The sequence below is a fragment of the Lissotriton helveticus genome, chromosome 9 (genome assembly GCF_964261635.1).
Source record: "Lissotriton helveticus chromosome 9, aLisHel1.1, whole genome shotgun sequence".
Lineage (NCBI taxonomy): Eukaryota > Metazoa > Chordata > Amphibia > Caudata > Salamandridae > Lissotriton > Lissotriton helveticus.
The window spans coordinates 1,215,301,545-1,215,323,278 of record NC_136070.1 but is presented as its reverse complement, the minus strand read 5'-3'; the positions used below and the strand labels follow the sequence as shown (position 1 = coordinate 1,215,323,278).

The 21,734-nt window shown below is 45.4% G+C and overlaps 1 protein-coding gene across 2 annotated transcripts in view; it reads right to left on the bottom strand.

The window, feature by feature from the left end:
- IRAK2 (interleukin 1 receptor associated kinase 2) overlaps positions 1-21,035 on the bottom strand; it is a 197,144-nt gene extending 176,109 nt beyond the window's left edge. Inside the window, exon 1 of one of the 2 annotated variants that reach the window (XM_078661681.1) lies at positions 20,636-21,035. In XM_078661681.1, the coding sequence (XP_078517807.1) occupies positions 20,636-20,762 (127 nt within the window). In that variant the 5' untranslated portion in view covers positions 20,763-21,035. The remainder of the gene's footprint in view (positions 1-20,635) is intronic. The other variant, XM_078661682.1, reaches the window with a different exon arrangement.
- Positions 21,036-21,734: the final 699 nt, after the last annotated feature.

Here is a 21,734-nt window from a genome sequence, read left to right as displayed (position 1 = left end):
ACGTGCTATAAAAGAGTCAAATAAAAAACAATGTTGTTGGTGCCATTGAAATCAATATTTGTATAATTACTCATACACACTATCTTGCATCTTTCCTAGTCATAGTTCCTCTAAAGTACTTGTTAAGTGATAAGCTGTGTGCCTTCGTTTCCTCACATTGCATTGCCGCCTGGGTGTTGGGCTTCAGATGGCTCACAGCCTGGTGATACTTTAACTCCTTCACTGCGGCGGCTATTCCGCAGCAGTGCTAAGGGGGCGCGGCGGCCGCATGCTGGTGACGGAACCGCTCCGTCACCAGCCGCGGTTGAGCTGTGCTGATAACGGAGCGGTTCCCTCATGGCCCCGCCCGCTCAATAGAACCCCCAGCGCAGGTGCGGAATCCGCGCCGCGCAGGCGCGGTGGCAGGGCCATGACGGAACCGCTCCGTCATCAGCACAGCGCCACCGCAGCTGATGACGGAGCGGTTCCGTCATCAGCATGCAACGGGTTAATAAAAGAAAGGCTGAAGACCCATTAATTTGGGCCTTTCTTTGGGCCAGGTTTGAAGTAAAAACAAACAGAAACCCCCTTCAATCAATCAATCAATCAATCATAGCATTTGTAATTAAAGCGCAATACATACCCGTGCAATACCACTTGCAAGTTGCACTGAATGCAGGCATCATGCAGGCGCTGCTGAATTATGTCCCTGTGTTGGAAAATGACACCAGGACTAATTCAGTTTACTTCCATAGGTTGGCAGATCCCAGATCCAACCCAGAAATAGCTGCCAGCACCAGGAGCCAGCGGGATCTCCCTACTTTTCAGCACTGCATGGGCCTAACTATTTTCCTAGGAGCCCTCCACTGTAGAATTATGGGTTAATTAATACCAGGGTTTCATCCTCTTGATTTAAATGTGTCTCTTTCTGCAACATTATACACTTTCTGTCTCTTTATAGCGCTTTTGGGGGTTCCTTTTCATGCCTGCTTTGCTCATTTGTCACTATTTCCTTATATTTCTCATCCCCAGCTTTTCTCCCTTTCTCTAGTTCAGCATCAAAGTCAAAGGATGAAAAAGTCATCCCCGGGCTCCTAAGATAAGTGCTAGTGCCTACCACCTGCAACTACATGCGCACATTAAGCACTGGTTCCACCACATTCCTGATGACTGCAACTGCTGTCATGTCCATCATCTCCTTGTGTTTGATTTGTTCGCCCCAAGTTAGCAGGGTATGCCCAGACGTGGGTCCTTTGCTCACTTTGCCACTGGATTCAAGCTAGCCTGGCTGATGAAGGCTGATTAGCTAGAAACCGGTCCCAGGATGCTTGTTTCCGGTCCAGGGAAGGCATGGCTTGGCAGTTCGGACTGGATTGTTCCCATGAGGCACAGGGTCAGACTGATTTGCATATGGCCATGTCTGAAATGGGGTGACGGAGTGAGCTAAAGAATGATGATGGATTAAACCCAGATCTGTGACTGGGGGTGAGTGTTTGAAAAGTTTCAGCATTCCGTCCATCATCTCCTTGTGTTTGCATCATGTCCAGGACAGCATATTGAAACATTACTGTCTGCTCACTGGGTGTCCGGCATAATCTCTATTCGACGGGGTATAGTATCTCTTTTGCCAGGTCTATGTCTGCAGAACAATTGAATAATAGAAGAAATTGTGTGTGAACCACAAAGCTGAGGCAAAGAGGGTGGCTTTGTGAGAGTACGAGCTGTGTGAGAAAGTGAGAGGCTCAGTAGCTGCTGAGATGGATGAAAGGTTGGTGATGGTGCAAGTTCTGGATGCTTTTGCATTGGTCCAGAAAGGCCCAAACTTTGCTGTGTACTCAAACCTTTTTGTAACATGTCTTTCAAGGCACCGTTGAAGGTTGTATGGCGAATAACTGTAGAGCATAGTTTTCGCAAATTAAGAATCCTGACATTACGCCCTAGTTTCCGCCAGAACGCAATATTTCTCCCCATGTGTTCCCATACCTGGCTTGTTCCACAGTTTGGTGCTTACTTTCCCTCCATGTTAAAGAAAGATGTTTCAGCACCCAGGCTACTGTGCTGCACAGCTAAATACATACAGAGTCCCAGAGGCGAGACTGATTGCATTGCAAATACTTGTTTATTACTATTGTTGCTCAGCTTTATTCTCTGGTATATCTTTAATTACCTGGCGTATATATGAACGTGTCTCATAAGTTAATTACTGAGCTTAGCCATGCAATATGTCATCATGCCGGTACTCATTCATCCACCCATTGACTCATTCTAGCTTACACCCACTTACAATAACACTTCTGCACACAAAACCACCAGTCACTTTCACTTATTCCCCTTGTTTAAATGAATATAGTCAACATATCTACCTCTTACGTAAAAGAGGCCCATTCATGTGGAGAACAAATTTTAGCATGAGAGAAAAGAAGGTGCATTCATTTAATTTTGTATTGCACTTTAGTTTGTGAGGCTACTTGCAGACACATCTATGGTGAAATGGCTCTGCAAGGTACTGTAGCTCTTAGGACTTCCCGGTCTTTGTTTAAAGGCCAGATTCATAGCATACAGTGTGATCACAGCCCACAGGCAAAGATGAATAGGTTGAGCTACAATCTTTGCTTGTACTTCATAAAGAAACGTTCTCTGCCCAGGGACCTGCGAAATAATCATTTCTCCAGCGAGCTAACAAACTTTGCTGCTTTACGATGTTTCAAAACTTTTCCCCATCACAAAAATGCACCTGCTGGTGAAAAAACTTCCTAATCACTTTTTGTGCAAGAATACATACACACAATATTTTCTTGTGACAAAATTGACCTGTTAAACATGTTTTTCTATGTGGGACTTATCCGATTACCGCCCTTTTTGTTGGGTCTACACTGACCCCCACGCACATACAGCACCCGTCACTCCTCTGGCTAGGTAGATGCTGTATGCTATTGATATGTTTACGTCCCTCTGTCCACCCATCCCCAAACTGGAATACCTATAATGCAAGTCATCCGAGTAAATACCGGTCTAAAAGATAGCATAGGGCCAGCAAAGTAAATTGTAACCATGAGCTACTAATTACTATTATATTTTACTTACCTATTTGTCACATTTCCTCCTCCATCACTCTGCTGCGGTCTGAGCCTCAATACAACAAAGAAGTATCTCTCTGGTCAGTCCCTTAAAATATTAACACGACCCCGACATAGGATTCCAGCAAATATAGCGTGCTACACGTCCGAAAATGCGCTTTAGTGTCCCATGACAGAATATGACGCAATACGTAGATAGTATAATACATCTAAAACTACTTCTGTCGCAGATTTTGCAGCAATTTCTTTTATAAACAACCTTTAACTGCAAGAAGATGATTACGTTTAAATAAAAAAAATTAAAAAAGACCACACTGGAAGAAGACCGTAGAAAATTCGTACACCTGTAATTTTGTCTGTTATTTGAGGTCAGGGCACAAAATCCTAAAAAAAGAAGTGGGGGGACTAAGCTAGTTAATCAGTATGCAAGTGGCATCTCAGCGTGTGACACCGCGGCGCATGAGACACGTGATATCACAGCACGTGACATCACAGGAATTGGCTTCACAAAAAGTGACATCGGATCTTAAGCCTACACACATATGTTTAGCAGGTGTATCATGAGTACATTTGAGCACATTTCGAGTATACTTGCAAACCCTCCTGATTTAGGCAGAAGATTCACACTTTTGTACCCTAACCATAAAAACAATGCTGCCTTTTGTCAGTGTAAAGCTTCCTCTAGCCATAGTGCTTTAAAATAAAAAAAGTAGTGATATTTAAATCACTACAACGCCCCCTCAGGGGTAGTAAGCGCTATATAAATGCTATTTTATGCAAATTCTGGGAAAGATCAACACATCTGACATTCTTACAGTTTATGCATATCTCCTAAGCAGAGCCTGAACAAAGGTAACAGCTGTCTCTCTTAAGTGTGTGTGAAGTACTAACAAGTTGTGAGCCTTTGTTTCCCCTCTGCTGCATTTGCTTGTAGGTGTGAGGCTCCAGACTGCTGCCAGCCAGGAGTCTCGAACAAAAGGAGGCCTGATGACCCCTCAGATTCGGACTTTGTTATGGGCCCAGCAGGAGTCTGAACTAAGAAATCTCCCTTCCCGCCTGCACGTTGTTACGGATCGAAAGCAGATGACAACATGCAGGTGCTGCTGAAAGTGTCCCAGTGTTTGGAAATTACATCGGGACAAATTCCGCATTTTTTTCAAAGGGGGCCCAACTTCTTGGCAGGGTGGACGGCGTCCACCCTGTGAAAAAAAGTGGGTGGACGCCGTCCACCCGCGTATACCCCCGACTCGTGCCCTGTTTGAGGTTCTGGAACGGCCAGGCTTGAGCCGCCAATGAAAGAACAGTTTGTGTAAAGTCCTCTGCATTATTTCTTATAACAGCAATTCCATCTCCATTTGTTTTAACAACCATTTAGGACTAGTTTCGAGAGCAATGAAGTTCTTCTGGTACTTTGTCATCTAGTATTCTTTATTTTCTTTTTAGGGTACAAAGAGGATTTCACGATTTTCCTTACTTTACCCGCATTGTATTGTATTGTAATTGCATTTATTTAGTGCTTACTACCCCTGATGAGGCGTCAAAACTCTTTTTCGGCGAGTGGCATGCTAAACTGGAACCCATAAAGGATTAGTGGTGAATTAGTATAATGAAATATGAAAGTCATTTGAGTGGTGGATATGCTAGTTAATTGGATTCAGAAAGATAGTGGAGGGATAGAAGAGGGGAAAAAGGTTTGCATTCATTGTAGCGCTTGCTAGCCCTAATGGGGTATTGAATCGCTTTTTTGGCGAGTGGCATGCTATTCTGGAACCCATAAAGGATTACTGGTGAATTAGTATAGTGTTGGCACTATACCAACCAGGCTGGTAAAGAACAGATTAGTAGTCAACGCTAAACACACAGTGGCAATGGTCCGGTACTGCCCAGGTACGTAGCACCTGCACTTTTATAACTTGAAAGGGAGAGTCAATGTGTTGCAGTAATGTTGAGAAGTGCAGGGAAAGGAAAATTACAGACACCTGAATGAATGAATGAATGAATGAAGCCAGATTTATATAGCGCTACTTAGCCCAACGGGCGTCAAGGAGCTACCAGGTACTCTACACAGCGAGTACTTGCACGTCTATTTAGGGCATTGGTTGGACACATGGCAACATTTTGTAACAGCAAAGTGGGAGATGTTAAAGAAACAAAATCGGGAGATTTCAACCCCATTAACTTCTTTTGAAGCAGAGGCAATTTTAGGTGGGAGACAAGTAAAATAAAGCCCTTTTTGGCCTAAAAAATGGGGTCCGGCTCCCCCTGCTTGAATCGGGCCTGTTGCCATGAACGGGTGATGCGAGTATGCATAAATGAAAGGTATACCACAACGTAAGGCACAAGCGGAATCCGAGGATTACACAATAGAAACCAAGCTCGGTTTGTTATTTCCCGTTCCCTCGCCCTGCACGTTTCCCCGCAGTCACGTGACTGGGCGCGTCACTCCTCAGGCACTAGGCAACCCCTTGGCTCAGTCGTGGGCCGACCTTTGCTGCAGTGATTTCACTCCCTCAGTGGAGCAGCTCTTATGACTCCGTGCAAACATTGCAGCCGAGTGACTGTACTCAGCAAGTCTGCTCAACAACAGCCTGACAAAAATAGCGTCATCGGACTTCTAACCGCACTGTCTGCATTTCTTTCATTTTAATTGTGGATTTTTGATCAGTAACAACTATTTTTTATTGCTCCAGGCGCTTCATGCGGGGCCAGGAATGGAACAGTATTGTGTGGGAGGTTGACCAGGTTAGGGGACAGACGGTCAAGTTGAAACCGCATTACAAACACCACGCACAACTGTTCTAGCAGCATCATGCTACGGTTTCCAGGGCAGGTTTTTAGTTTATCTTTTCCCACACGATTACATGGGTTAAAGGGCACATCCGGCGACTGATGTCATAATAGAGGTCAAATCCCAGGGAAACATCATCATGAAACAAAGGAACACTCCAGAATCCTATTGTGGTTGTTTGTCAGTGATGCGGGCTGGGTAAGGATAAATAACACGTTTGTTTTTCTCTCAGTGGATGAACCATTTAAGACATCAGCACAACTCACTATAAGAAGGCAGAGTTATCACTGGCTAGGACTATCCAAGGCAGTGCATAATTTGTAAAAAAAAAAAAAAAAAAAAATAGAAAGTGCTTGCGCCCTCATCAGTAGTCCACTGCAGCTTGCACCACCCATTGCCAAGGTCAACACTGACAATGACAGTACCAGCACAACTCCGAACCATCACTGCTGCAAGTGTGACAATTCACACTGTTCGAGGCCCCCAAAGCTATAAGAATGGCTTTGGCAATATGGATTAATTACTTTTAATGCATATTGAATGAATAAACAACTATTGTTCTGCTTATCTCTAAATTGCACAAACAGCACCTCCAAGTGGCAGTTATCATAAACCGGAAGCCACCGGCTCAAATTAAGCACTGATCCAAGGCAGATCAACAACAGGTGCGTCAGTTTATTGTGTGTGTGTGAGGGCCCCCATGTTCCATAAAGCAGTATAGATGGATGAGGCAATCAATGCTCAAACCGAATGTACGGCTGAGGCCAAGCTACGGCTTTACGTAGGATGCAATAATTGAGGGGACATGACAGATGGTATTAGGTAGGGTGACCAGGCGACCCCGTTTTGCCAAGACGGTCCCTGTTTTTAGCCAGCTGTCCCAGCAAATTTCAAGAAATTTAGCTCATGATTTAGCTCATGTCCCCGTTTTTGGAGAGGGTCGACTGAAAACGGTGGGAGGTGTTTTTTTTTATGTTTTACAAAGCAGGGATAGTTAGCAGTTGTTTCAAGAAAGCAATTTAATTAACAGGCAAGCTACTGGGCTTTAAAATTGCATTTTATGTTTGTTCTTACTGCCTGTTCTGTAATTCCCTGCTGAGGAGCGCGCTCATCGCTTTAAGTAAAATTGTAGTCATTCTATTTTTTTGAAATGTCCCGGTTTTTGGCTTTAAAATTCTGGTCACCCTATATTAGGGCTGTGATTTAAACAAGTAAACTACATTTCTGTGATCCCTATAGTATGCCATTCGTCTGCTATTTTAGTGCAAGATTAAGTAAAACATGAAATATAAACACAAACTATATCGCTGGATTACCTTAAAATGTGTTAACCCTAATTGTTCATTAATCAATCACTGTTATGTGCAAGTAAAGTTCCAGAAATTAATATAGGGCCCGTTAGAGACTCGTTTCAATGTCCGGTTTTTTAGGTCGAGCCTGCAAGGCATGCTGTATTCAGGTATGGACTTGAAGCTCTGCCCATTTTCCGCCCATCTTTTCAATTGCCTCCTGTTACTGTCCTTTCTAAATGGTCGCTTTTGATTCATGAATAGGCTTAGTAGTCCCTTATTATCGCCTTGTCTGCATTTGTAACCTCCCATGAGGACTGGACTTTCTATTAGTGTTGTTACACAGTCTGTTGTATCTACAGTCTGTGAGCACTATTTTCTTTAATGAATTTCTCCTATTTCAGGCATGGGGTGCTTTCGTGCTAGGCTGCCCGCTTTGCCTCCAGGTGCTGTGCTACAGTTTAGGCACAGTGCTCACTTTTACATTTTTATTACAAATAGGGCCAACTTGCACCTTTTCGTGTACTTTATTTTTTACTAGCAGCCCGTCCCGACGTTGTCCGGGTATGAAATAGAATGTGTGTAATGTGTGTATTTGGCATGGGCAATTTATTTTAAAATCTCGTGGTAGACAACATTTTTTGTTTCATTAGAATAGGGACGGAGGAAGCCCAGCTGCAGCCCTGGTTTATGTTAGCAGGCACATGTAATTGGTGTAGTGATCCGCCGCCTGAGCCCGGCTACAGCCCTGGTTGATGTTAGCAGGCGCGTGTAATGTCGTTGAATGAGAGAGTTATCAGCCGCGGGTAAATCCGTTTAATGAGAGAGGTGAGTGACAGCGAGTAGGAGAGGCTGCAGTAATTGTCCCCGCAGACACGCTCATTTGCTTGTTCTCCCACTTGAGGCCCAGATGCAGGCCTGTTTGATGTTAGCAGGTGCGTGTTCCCCGCTTGAGGCCCAGCTGCAGCCCTGGTTGATGTTATCAGGCGCGTGTAAATAGTGTACTGATCCGCTGCCTGAGCCCGGCTAGAGCCCTGGTTGATGGTAGCAGGCGCGTGTAATTTCGTTGAATGAGAGAGTTCAGTAACAGCGCGCAGGAGAGGCTGCAGTAACGTTACTTACCAGGCCTCCAGGTGAACGCGTTTGTCACGCCCCCAGCACACGGCCACAGCAGACGATCTTCTGATTAATGTACGACCCACATGGCATGAAGGGCGGAACGTAGCAGCGTGCCCCTTGATGCGGCGCAATTGCGTTCACATGGCATGAAGACCGGACACACGCCCCCAGCGTTTCTCATGCCTCCATCGTGTCCTGCCCCCAGCGTGCCCCTTGATGCTGCGCATCAACGTAATTGGCGTTTGTATGTATGACTCATATGGCATGAAGGGCGGAGACACGCCCCCAGCATTTGTCACGCCCCCAGTGCACGCCCACAGCCCACGATGTGATGGCCGTACCACACGCCCCCAACATTAGTCACGCCTCCAGCCCACGCCCACAGCACAACGCAGACACGCCCACAAAGGACTACTTTGCTGGCACGGTTCTTTTACCTTTTAAATGTATAGAGGAGTTGGCCTAACGGCTAAGGCGCTCGACCTCGGACCTGGGGATCTGGGTTCGAGTCTTGGTAACGACGCCAAACATCCTGTGATTCTGGGCAAATCACTTAATCTCCCCGTGCCTAACAAAAATTAATGTGTGTCCTCATGTAACGTAACTGGTGCTATGTAAAGTGCTCTGATACCTGATTCAGTTTGGGTCAAGTTTGCGCTATATAAAACTCTGCAAAAAAAATTTGTTTTAAATATGGTGGCTGTCTGCATAGCCTATGTCCTTCTGCTGCAACTGCCCTTTCCAACGCTGTATTGGGTGTTATGATTGGTGCTGTGGTTACTAAGATTATCTGCCTCAAAAGTTTGGGCTCTCTCTTTATAATATTAGTATGGATTATGTTCTTTTGACCAACCTCATACCTGAGGAGGTCCATCTGGCAGTTACTAATGACTGAGCCTACTCATCTCTAGAGGAGCCTTTGGTCCAGCTAGATAGATTGGCTGTGGGGGCTAAAATCTATTTGCATTTTTCCATAGGAGTTGTGATTCCTGAGGCACTGGAGTTGGCACAGTCCCACCATGACTGTGTCAAACACCCAAGGTTCTAACCTTGTTTCCATCTTAACATGTCTATGTGGGCTATGACATCTCTGAGAACCGCTTGCTTGTGTTTGAGGCTCCATTGGATGGCAGGGTTCTTGAATCCAGAGTTAGCAAAAAACACTCTATTGGCAACCGTGGAACCTTTCCAAGGTGAGAAAAGCCAGAAATGCACCTCTGTGGCTCTGTTATTTGGGCAGCTTGGTACTCAATGCTGTGGCCTGCTCGTTCCTTTTTCGAGCCAAGCGGCATTCGGCCTCTCAACAAATTCAGTGAATACGATCACTTCTCCCCCCATGACCTCAAAGGGTGGTACCCTTCATGCAAGCCGGGTATGAGAAATGTCACAGAACAGACCTGTGATATCGCCTCAACCGGAATGCTGCAATATCTTATCCACCCGAACCGGAGGGGATAAATTTCCAAGCCAAGGTGTGCCTGAATGTAAGAAATATCATGGCTACCAGTAGATTTTGGGACCTACTTCAACATTTTGCAGACCGTTCACAGGGCCCCTACTATCAAAAGAAAACGGCGCTCCACCTCTGGCTCTTGGAGGCCGATATGTAGGCACGGTGCCTTTCTGTATTGAGGTTGGTGTTGCTCCCTTTTGACTCACGGCCCAAAAGTGAGGACCAGTGAGGGCCCGAAGCTCAGGTCCCAATCTATCCACTAGTCCAGGAGCTATCTGAAAGCCTCTTCAAGGCGCGTTCCTCGCGGCCCCACACGGGGCTACCTCCTGTCTGCTCACCGCGGTCTCAGGAATCGAGCCGCGCCTTCTCATCTGTGACCACGTGTTCAAAGTCGAGAGCTCCTGATGATCCTTCATTGAAATGTGGCATCAGTGACCCCTTGTCCCACCCAAGACTCTGCAGAGATGTTTCATGCGTGGATTTGGAGCAATTGCTTGCTGGACACGCGGTAAAAGACCCACACAGTGGATAGCATGCCATGACCATGTCACTTTATCCCCTCAGGGTGCGCTCAAGAGTGTGAGGGTCCCAGAAACACTCCTGGACATTTCATTGGATTCATGCAGAACACAGAATTGTTGCCAGATTGTCTTTCATTCCCAGTTTTCTGCATCAGTGAGGCGGCCAGGCCTGGCAGGTCCCTGTGGGCAGGACTGACTTGTTTCTATGCAGGGTCCATAGCCCTGACCTGTAACCTGCATGTATTATAGGATACAGGGCCTGCAGGGTTCACACTCGGAGGAGTCCCAGTGTGTGTGCTCTCCTGCTCATCCTGTGACATTGTCCCTGTGACAGACCCCCTGCAGGGACCCCCAGGGCAGCGCTGGCCCGGTCTGCAGCCCATACTAAGGAATCCCTGGGTAAGTAGCGTTGGCAGCGTTTACTGGGCTGATGATATTACTTTAATAAAGGGATCTAGAAAAGGCCCAGCAAGAAGTGATGACGAGTGACGTCTGTGTGAGCATCACCGGGCGCGCGCTGCAGCGCCGGGAACCTCCCTGCACCGCGTGGAACGCATCAGAAGACCGTCACTGCTTTTACTCCAACATATCATTACCTGCACTGTTATTATTGATAATGCAGGTCCTAGTGCACTCCTAAGCATTATGCGGCAGCTGGGAGAGATACCCCTCATTATTCGGCACCCGGGAGAGAGGTTCCTGGATGTCCCAGGGTCACTCATCTGGTATTTCTTCCCTGAGGACTTCGAGGAACTTTATAAAACCCTTCTGAGGTGCCGGGGGTTAGAAGGGCCTCGGGCTGACATGAGCAGGGTGCATGAAAAGCTGACGCTCCCTTTATGGAATATTTTAAATGTAACCTCTGTTCACTTCGATTTCTCATCGCTGTGTCAAGATAACCTATGAGTTTCCATCGCTGAGATGACGCGCACACGGTTGTGCTAAGACGAAAACAGGGCGGAGACGTCAGCAGTTGTAGCGCCTCGAGTGGTACACTGCAGGGGGGCTGTGAGAGGGCTCCTGGCCGCTCGTACCTCTGGGCATGTCCGACCTCGCAGGGTGTCGTTTCCGCGCTCCTGGCCACTCTTGGCCGACCTGTTTACTTTACCAAAATGTCCGACCCGTGGTCAGCACGCACGTCGTTAGAGCACACGCCCACCTCAGAGATGGCGCTACTTCCAAGGGACTACTTTGGCAAAGAACGTACTTTGCCCTTCTAACATATATTTTTTTTGGTATATAGCCTCTGTCCATCTGCTTACCCTGACAATTCCAATGATGTATTGGGTGTTTGGATTGGCGCTGTGGTTCCCGAGTTTACCCGCCTCAAAGGTTCCCAGTTCTCTCTTTATAATAGTAGTATAGATTTGGCAACGCAGCACGCTTTTACTATAGCATCCATGCGACTTTATTTTCTGCGGAACCTGCTCCTATTTTATATGCATTGTTTTTTTATTTTGCAAGTGCAACACACTTTTACTATAGCGGCTGCACACACTTTTTTTTCCTTTGAGACGCAGCCAATGGTGGCCGCACACCTCTTTTTTCCAACAACAATCAACTCTCCCCACCCAACAATGCCCGTTGTAAGCAGAAGGCATATCTCCGTTACAACCAGCAGCTGCGAGCACTCACGTTCAGAGTCAGATTTCACTTCTAAGGGTAAGCGCCCTCTCACTATGTAACACATGGCAGCCGGCTTCCATTATCGAAATTTTGACCTATTGGCATTGTAAATGAAAATGGATTTTATTTAGGTGCACTTAGTACTTATAGTCTTTGCCCCCCCGTCCCCTGGAGGGATCTGGGCCCCTTAAATCATTTGGCCCTGCCCTTTATACAAGATACTAGCGATCAATAACATAGAAGAGATCAAAATCCAGGGCATTTCACTATCTAATGCTGTTTTTGAAAAGAAAAGTGAGAATCAAACTGCAATTGGCAACACCCAAAATCTTGAACCCTTCTTCTGTAACTTGAATTTAAAATGCAGAACATGTAAGTGAAATTATGTCAGTCTGCAGGGGAACTGCACTTTGCGCTTTGAAGGCTCGTAACCCAAGAATATACTCTGGAGGATCTTCATGGCATTTTTGATGTACTAATCAATTTAACAGACTCAAGTAACACAGAGAGGGGCAGAAGGGTAGGAGAGGGCAAGCAATGACACAGAGAGGGATGGGAGGCAACAAAGAAAAACATGGAGTGGAAGGGCAGGCAGGGCAAAGAACAACATGTAGCAGTAGGGTGGGAGGAGCATACAACATGTAGCAGGAGGTTTGGAGGGGCAAGGAACAAGATGGAGCAGGAAGGTGAGGGGGGGACAAGGAACAACATGAAGCAGGAACAACAGAGTGCGAGGGTAAGAGGGGGCAAGCAACAATATGGAGCGGGAGGGGGCAAGCAACAACACAGGGCAGAATGGGAAAGTGGGAGGATATCGAGCAACAACACGGAAAGGAACAGGGTAGGCAACAACTTGGAGAGGGGTTGGAAGGAGGCAAGCAACAACACATCATAGTGCTTTCTCTTTTTAAACTTTCATTCATACTGCACAGCAGCCACACTGTTGTGCAACATAGCTTAAAAAAACTGACAAAGCCAACAGTTTGCATAGGTAAGACCTACTCACTTTGCCAATGCTCATTTTTTTCTGGCTGGGAGGGGGCAAGCATAAACGTGGGATGGGATAAGCAACAATGTGGGAGAGGATGGGAGAGGGCAAGCAACAGCATTGAGGGAGACAAAGAGTGGGAGGGGGCAAGCAACAAGAAGGAGAGGGTTGGAAGGGGCAAACACCACAGTGAGACGTGAGGCTGGGAGATGGCATTCAACAACAAGGAGCAGGGTAGGAGGGGAAAAAGCAACAAAACAGAGAGGGATGGGAGGGAGGGAGAGGGCATTCAACAACAAGGAGCAGGCCAGGTGGGGAAATCAACAACATGAACCTATTACCATCTTGCTTACTTCCTTATTTAATGCCATGTTTGAGTCAGGGCATTTCCCCAAAACTTGGAAGATAGCATCAGTCCTTCCGTTGTTGAAAAACAAAACTTAGACCCTAAGGATCCTAATAAATATCGGCCAATTTCCCGCATTTTATTGCCTGCCGGCTAAATTGGTGGAGAAAGTCATGAATACATAGCTCAGTGCCTTTCTCCAGGTAAATCATATTTTGGATCCTACTCAATATGGGTTTAGGGAAGGACATAACACAGAGTCTGTCCTTATAAAATCCACGGAATCAATAAGAGAAGCCCTGGATCAGGGCGGCAATGCAGCGCTGTTTCTGCTGGATCTCTCTGCGGCCTTCAATATGGTCCATCATGATCTCCTGATAACTGTTTGCCGGTCTGCAGGATTCAGAGCAAAGCCTGAACACTACTGAAATGCTTCCTAACTGAAAGAACTCAAATTGTGGCGGTGGATAAATTCTGTTTAAAACCTCTTTCCTTACCTTGTGGAGTGCCGCAGGGGTAATCCTACTCTTTTTAATGTTGGCCGCCCTGATCAAATCACTTGGCTTTCATTTCACTTCATATGCAGATGACACGCAAACTGTGGTGTCTCTGCTGCCAGGTCAGGAATCAGGTAAGGGCAAGAGATTTTATGACTGCATGAAATCAGTCAAGATATGGATAACCCAGAATTGCTTCAAGTTAAACTCAAGCAAAATTGAGGTCACCATCTTTGGAAATAATGGCAGCTTCTGGACTCCCGATTGGTGGCTGGAAGAATTAAGGCACTTAATTCCAAAACCTACCAGGAAAGCAAAAAATCTGGGAGTAATAGTTGATGATAAACTCACTTTTGGGGACCAGATAATTGCCATTACATCAGCAACCTTTCACCCTCTAAGAATGATTAAGAAAATAATGCCTTTTCTGCTGCAGGTCAGTTAACGCATAGTTATAACATCTCTCATTCTATCAAGGTTGGATTATTTTAATGGCTTCTACCTGAACATTCAAGAGCAACATTTAAACAAACTCCAACTTTCGTAAAACGCGGCAGCTAGACTGCTTACTAGCACGCCAAAATTTGGATCAGTCACCAAGGAAATCATAAGGCTTCACTGGCTACCAGTTAGACAACGGATGTGTTTTAAATCCCTATGCACCATCTTTAAAGCCCTTTGAAGGACAGGACCAGAATATCTTAAACATCGATTTCAATAGTATGTCCCTAAAAGAGCCCTCCACTCCTCAGAAGCTAAGATGGTGATAGCACCTCCCATTAAAAAAAGCCAACTAGTGAGGGAGAAGCTTTGTTACTGGCGCCCCAAGGGCCTGGAATGAACTCCCTTTCCATATCAGAACCGCCACTGACTTAATGGAGTTTAGGAAAGGACTAAAAACCTGGCTTTTCAGCAAGTAGGATTTCCTTGTCAACCTGTGTTCAGATGGTAGTAGCTAGCACCAGTAGCTAGCACCAGGACACCCTTGGGTAACCATTGAGCTTTCGAAATATAAATAACATAACATGGTGCGGGACAGGAGGGTGGGAGCAGTAAAGCAACAATACGGAAAGGAATGGAGGGTGGGAGGGGACAAGGAACAACATGTAGCAGGATGAGGGTAGAAGCACATTAGGGAGACCACTCTCACCATAGAAGCGGCCGACTCATCTGTTCGCATTACTCCCAGATTCAGCGCTTAACAAGGTGGCCCGTGCAGCTCGGATTACTACTTCCACCTCCATTTCCTCACCTGGGAACGTGGATTCATGCCCTGAAGAAGTTCATTTTCATGAACGAAAGGCGTTGGCTGGCAATTTTGTGAAAATAAAGGATTACTCAAGACATTACTAACATATGACTTATTGATTCATTGACCACCATTGGTCACAATATCGAGTGGTGCACCACTCCAAAAGTTTGGCTTCCACATTAGGGAGACAGCCTGACTGCTGCAAACACATGTTCTCTTATGGAGTGCTTCAACTAAACTAAAAGGAAAAAGTAGCTCCCAAGGTACGAACAGTGGAAGGACACAAATACTAGGCACGTGCTTCAGGGGAGGGGGAAAAACACAAAGAGGAAGTGAAACCAGCATGCCGGACCAAAGAGAAGCATGGAAATGAAAGTGACAATGTAGCCAAACAGTGCTAAGCTATTAGGGCTCTCTTAGGCGAGACCTAACAAGCAACAACCAACTAAAGAGCCCCAATAAGGGGAAACTGGTTTTTGATTGCTTGTACTCCAGTTCAGGGAAGACCTGGCATGACAGTTTGAGCTAGACTGTTCCTAATGGAGCAAGGTCAAGACTGATTGGCAGTTCAATAGCTGTTTATATTGACAACTTAGAAGATTAAACAAGCATTTGCAATGCCATAGGTCTCGCAATTGTGAAATTTTGAGCTGTTGGCATTGTAAATGACAATGCCTTTTATTCATGCGTTTAAAAAACCTGCAATAATAAAAGGCATGGCCATTTACAATACGAATACGTCAAAGTTTGTAAAATGCTAGACCTATTGCATTGCAAATGCTTGTTGTTTACAAGCACCCCATGCTGCGCTTTCACGTTAAGAGGCTACGCCCCTTTCTTTAGACGAGTGTTTCTAAAGAAAGGTCCGCGGCCGCAATTAAAGTGAACGTGCAGTATGGGGCGCTTTTACCAAAAAAAGCATTTGTTTGCCAAGTTGACAAACAAATACTTTTTTTGTTAAAGCACCCCGTGAAATTGCACATGGCGCGCTGAATGTTGCAGGCATGTGGTGCCTGCAGTAGAAGAAACTCATTAAAGAAAATAGTTCTTACAGACTAATTAAGACCTACAGTGTAACAACGGAAGTAAAAGGGCCAGCCCTCATAGGAAGTTACAAATGAAGACAAGGCAGTACTAAGGAGGGACTAACAAGCCTATTAACAAATCAGAAGCCAGCATTTACGAAGAACAATGACACAAGCCAATTCCAAATATGGGCGGAGAGCGGGTGAGACTTCAAAACCATACTCCAATACAGCATGCCTCGCAGAGCAGTGCATGCGCTGCTCTGGCTCGACCTAAAAAAGAAGACGACTTCATACTGCACCTTAGTTGCAGATCTGTATGCACACTAGTACTATTATGCTAAGGTTTTCAAGTGAACATATTGTTGTATTGTACATGAGTAAGGACTTTGCAAACTCTAACCCTACAGGCATTAAAAAGTGAGGCCTAGGTATTAGTTAAATGTGGAAATATACTAGTTGCAATATCATTTTTTTCAATGACCAAAACGTAAATATAGTTAAGTACAGGTGGACATGTGAAAAAACCGGGAGGCCCATTCACAATCAATAACTCTAGTCAATGCTGTGGGGCCGAAGGGTGTTTCCTTAGAGAGCAACATTACGCGTCCTCCTGGTACTGGATCTAGATATGAAACATCAAAAGCAAGAATGCGTACACATTTGAAGACAAGAGATCCCAAGTTGATCAGAGGAGTGTACAACCCTTGTGGTTGTAGGTCTTAATGGTTAAAAGGCCCAGTTTCCAGAAGTGGACTTTCAGGAATAATTTTTATTGGATGAAAATTAAGCCTACTACTTACTAGAATATAGTGATTGGTTACATGTGCAAGTATCCAAATAGCAAGGAGTCACATGGTCATCATACCCTGATATTCAAAGATATTACCCTACTGTCCCTTACTGACCACCCACCCCCATTTTTAATCCTATTGTGCTTTGTTCGGAGCTACAGGGTAGATAATGACTACTGAGCACTGACCATTGTTTTTAAGGTAATTTGCCACTGGTGTCCTGGGGTCTATTCTACTATGGCTCTGCAGTTTGTGCTTAATATATCCTTTCCATACTCGACTCTCGGGTAGTGAAGGCAAGCAAGTAGTCAAAAACTTATTGGAAAAGTAGTCTGAAGAAGCAAGAGCTTGGAACTCAACAATCCACCAACAGACACAATAAATAAATCTTCATCCAATTGTTTGTCTTAGTAAAAAGGAAGTGTTTTAATAACACAGCTGAATTTAACACTATACAATGTCATGGGGCTCAATTATGGGGTTGTGATTTCAACTACCATTGCTATGTAAGTGTTTATGCCCTCAATGGCAACCTCTCCCCGTATAGGAGATTCTCTAGTGTCTCTGGAACTTCATGCTACTGATGTCCTTCTGTGTGACAAGCAGACTGCTCATCACATCGGCCAAGTAATAAACCAACACCATCAACGAAGCGGCCAACAGAAGCAGAACGCTCTCCAAAATAATCAAGCACTGCATCAACCCGTGGCATACGCTACTCTCTCACACTCCACGAACAAGTGCAATGCTGTCATCATTCTTCAATAAAAAGCAGAAACTCCTACAGCACCTCAACACCACCAAAACTGCATCTACTCTGATACAATCTACTCCACACTTCATCTCACAGTCGTCATTCTTCATAAGTCTCGCCTTTCAAAGACAACACTAACAACTCCAACTCCCTCAAAGCCACCTTTAAAGAAGATGTCTTTACCCAATCCTTCATTAAAGTCGTTTCTTCTCAGAACGGTCTCACCATCGTCAGCACTTGTCTCTCTCCAAGTATCTTCCCTGAAGCTCTCAAGACAAGACACCGATTTCCTCACAAACTACCATCCCTTCACTAATCTACCCTTCAATGCCTAGATCATTGAAAAAGCAGTCTATGTACAACTTCAGGCTCGCATCAACACCAACCAACTTCTGTATGACTATCATATGCTGCAGCATGGACAGGGCTAAATCACTAATTATTAGACAACACCCTCCTGATCACAGATAAAGATGACCCCTGCCTTCTGATACTATTACACCTCGTAGCTGCTTTCAATATTGTTGACCACACCACCTTCATCCACTCCCTACAGCGGTGAATAGTATTGACGGGAAAAGTCCTTCACTGGTTCTCTTCATACCTATCAAAGCAACACCAGTTAATTGACACAGGCACAAACAGGTCTAAAAACGATCCATTTAATCTACAGAGCTCCCCTGAGTTCTATATTGTTCCAAGTTATCTTCAACTTCTACATTGAGCCTTGTACCAGCTCACTCTGCTAATGAAGTTAAATCATTTCTTCCAAAAAGCAACTTCAGAACTGCTGTTCAAGCCCTTGCACTATCACATCTGGATCGTGGAAATACCCTGCTCCGTGGCTTTCAGGACTCCACACGGACCTCTTTATGGTCAGCATACATACTACAGCACACCTCATAAAGGGCCTGAAGAAGTAGGACTACATTACCGCCACCCTGCTGGAACTCCACTGGTTGCCGTTGTCAGTCCAGACAATCTTCAAAACTAGCTCAATCATCTACAAAGCCGTTATGACCTGGCACCTGCCTTCCTAGCCTACAAGCTCACCGTCTATGATGGCTCTTGGCACACCTGCAGTCAGGACACCATCAGATGGCATACAAAAGTACAAAAGAAAAGAAAAAAACCCACAAAGCAACGAGCCTTCTCCATCCATGCACACAAGGATCTGGAACGACATTCCCAAATCCATTAGGACTGCCCCAGCTATTTAGGAAAGAGCTGAAGACACCCATCCTAAATGAACACCACATCATAATATGACAGTCCACTTTTTCTCTTAGAAACCAGATGTCTCCTGCCTTTTACTCAGCACAGCTCACCGATGCCCTCTGCCCAAGGTTGCACAATATAAATAAGGATGCATGCAGTTACTGTAAAGGTTTCCAGGAATAAATAAAGGCATCCTTCCTAAAATGTTACAGATTTAAGTAAACATGTACATAGCTGAATTTAGTTCGCTTTTTAAAAAGAAAAAAAATGGTTGATGTCCAACAGATTTAACACGAACAAAAAAAGCAATTACATTTCAAACACTGAAATCTGATTTTATGCATGGGAAAATTCCAGCTGATCAGTTGCCAATGTTTTCTATTCATTCGATATGCTAGCGTGTAGGTGTCTACACATTTCCTGAATATAGCTAATTAAAGCTCCAGTTGGTTTCAGTTAATAATTGATTTTATTTGCAGTTTTTGTAAAGCACCCTATGCTGCGTTTCACCACTTTAAAGTGGTATTTTGGAGTTCATAATTTTTCATTTCCAAACAAATATCAGTATTCTCCTACTGCAAAGTTAAAGGATTTTGTAACGTGAACTATTTGACAAGCGTGCTGGGGAACAGGGAGTGTGAAAGGAAAGACTAAGCTCTCAGTATTTTTTCTAACAAACAATAATATTTAAATACCTGTAAAAGAACTGCTTAAATATTTCAAAATATATCATTAGTTAGGAATGCACAGACAAAGTACTTTTTCCTGTAATTCTGAAGAGTGATCGAAACAGATTTTAGTAGGATCAAAATAAATCAAGACACTTTACTTGGTGATGTGCAAATGATAAGTATTTGCTGAGACCTGCACACCAGTGTATTTTTTGGGCCATTTCAATGGAAAACGTGCTGTTTGTAAATGACAGTGCGCTACTGCAAGATGTTTTAGTAATATATTCGCTACTGTGTGCTCCAAAGTGCACTTCAGGCTGCACACCCTTACCACACTCCTGCTGCATGGGCGTGGCTCATTTGCTATACTTGTTCTTTGTGTAATGCCTGTAAAGCACCAACCACTCCCACAGTTTGCACTCGCATGGCATTGGGAGCCTAAAAACCGTGGGTTCTCGAGTTACCTATGCGTGCTTAACGCATCCAGTCCAGGTATTTTGTGTAAAGGATGACCAGGACTACAAGCAGGGCTTTAAGAGGGATGAAAAACTGTGTGGGGGGTCTCTCAAAGGGGCGTGGTCGATGTCATTAAGGGCGTGGCTTAAACACTTAAGCTAAAAAAAACTGTGCTTAGCATAGTGTGCAGCCTGTCTGGCATTTTATTTTGCTGCTTCTGTCATTGCATTCAGATATAGAATACAAGAAGTGACATTACACCTACAGCAAGCCAGGACTATTGGCTTTGTCAATGGCTGTTAGTCACATAAGCTAGAAAAGCAACAACTATGGCTGTGTTGTATAGAATATTGAAAATCCTTCAGTTCTAAAAATTATGAGAGTGAACGAACTATAACGAGTCTCTTTGAAGTTACATCAATGGCAGTGAAGGGTGGCACTGCTGCAGAGTTAAGAATTTTTTTTCTCACCGAGGGTGTGGGCAAAAATGAAACCCCGATAGGGACCCGTCTCGACGCTTGCTTTTTAGATTCAGCACCGGCAGGACCTGGCACACTTAAATCCCTGACTACAAGTCCCAGAATGCAAAGAACCCAAAGACTGGATACGCTATTCATACATGGACCTGGGAAACGTTAAAGTCTGGTTACAGAAGGCACAAGGTTAATAAGAGATGGAGCGTGAGGGGTATGGTATAGGAGGCGGACTGGGTGGTAACGCGTAGGGAGGGTAAGAGATACAGGTGGCTAAACAAGTATGAAGGACACAGGATGGGGTCTCACCAAAGAGCATCCAGCTGTTGTCCGACAGGCAGTCCATTGTCCGGCAGAACTGTTCCAGCACCCAGGCAGGAATGTCCAGAAGCAGCTGGGGTGCGGGTCTCGGCACCCCCACGACAGGAGCTGCCATCCTTTCCGCTCCGGACACAGCGCCTCCAACTGCACTTACGTGTGCTCCTCGGCTCCGGTCTCACTCTCTGGTCTGTGAGGCACACGGTAATTCTTTCTCCCTGTCCTGCTCCACACTTTTTTCTCTGTCTCTCGCGCTCTGCCTGCAGGTTTACAGGCTCGGTCACTTTCTTTTTCTCTTCGGTAGTCCTGTTTTCGTCACTCCGCCTGGAGCCCTGCTGTTTCCCGTACTTTCTATGTTTCCCAATGCAGTGAAGGCTCGGTCCAGCTTCCCTGTCAGGCCCCGCCCTCGCGGCTGACGACGCGAAACTAAGTCAAAATCGGAAACCGCTGAACCGAGAACTCCTCGGGGAGTTAGCAGCGGTTCAGGCGAGGAGAGAGAAGTGAGTAATGTAGGCAGGTAGGAAGGTGTCTGCTGCGGGTCGAGGATTCCTGACCCCGGGCAGGGTGGTGTCTACCAAGACAGGAACCCAGATAATGTATCTCTGCACCCCGGCGTGGTGAAGTTGAGGAACTGTATGTTTCCCACTGGAGAATAACAAGAATGAAACTGCGCTCGGAGAAAAGTTATGATAACAAAAAATGCACCAAATACGTGTAGTCAACAAATTCAGGGTAAGTGATGGAAGATGGGAAAGATAGGGATATAGAGACATTCTATGCAACCGTGATGAAAACAGAATCTTCACGTTGTGCAATGTGGGAATATCAGTTCTAAGCCATATTACATAATATGAAGGAATGAGGGGATAACATTGCAGAGTTTGAAATGGAAATTACATATTTTTCGAGACTTAGGGGCCCATTAGGATGGCGGGCGGATTGCCCCCGCCATGCTGGCGGTAGCCACCGCCAGCCTGGCGGGGGCAATCCGCCCGCCATCCACACCTAAATCCCCCCCCCCCCCCACCATATTAGGATGGCGAGGGGGACCGCGGCGGACAGAAAGACAGTCCGCCGCTTTTCCGGGACG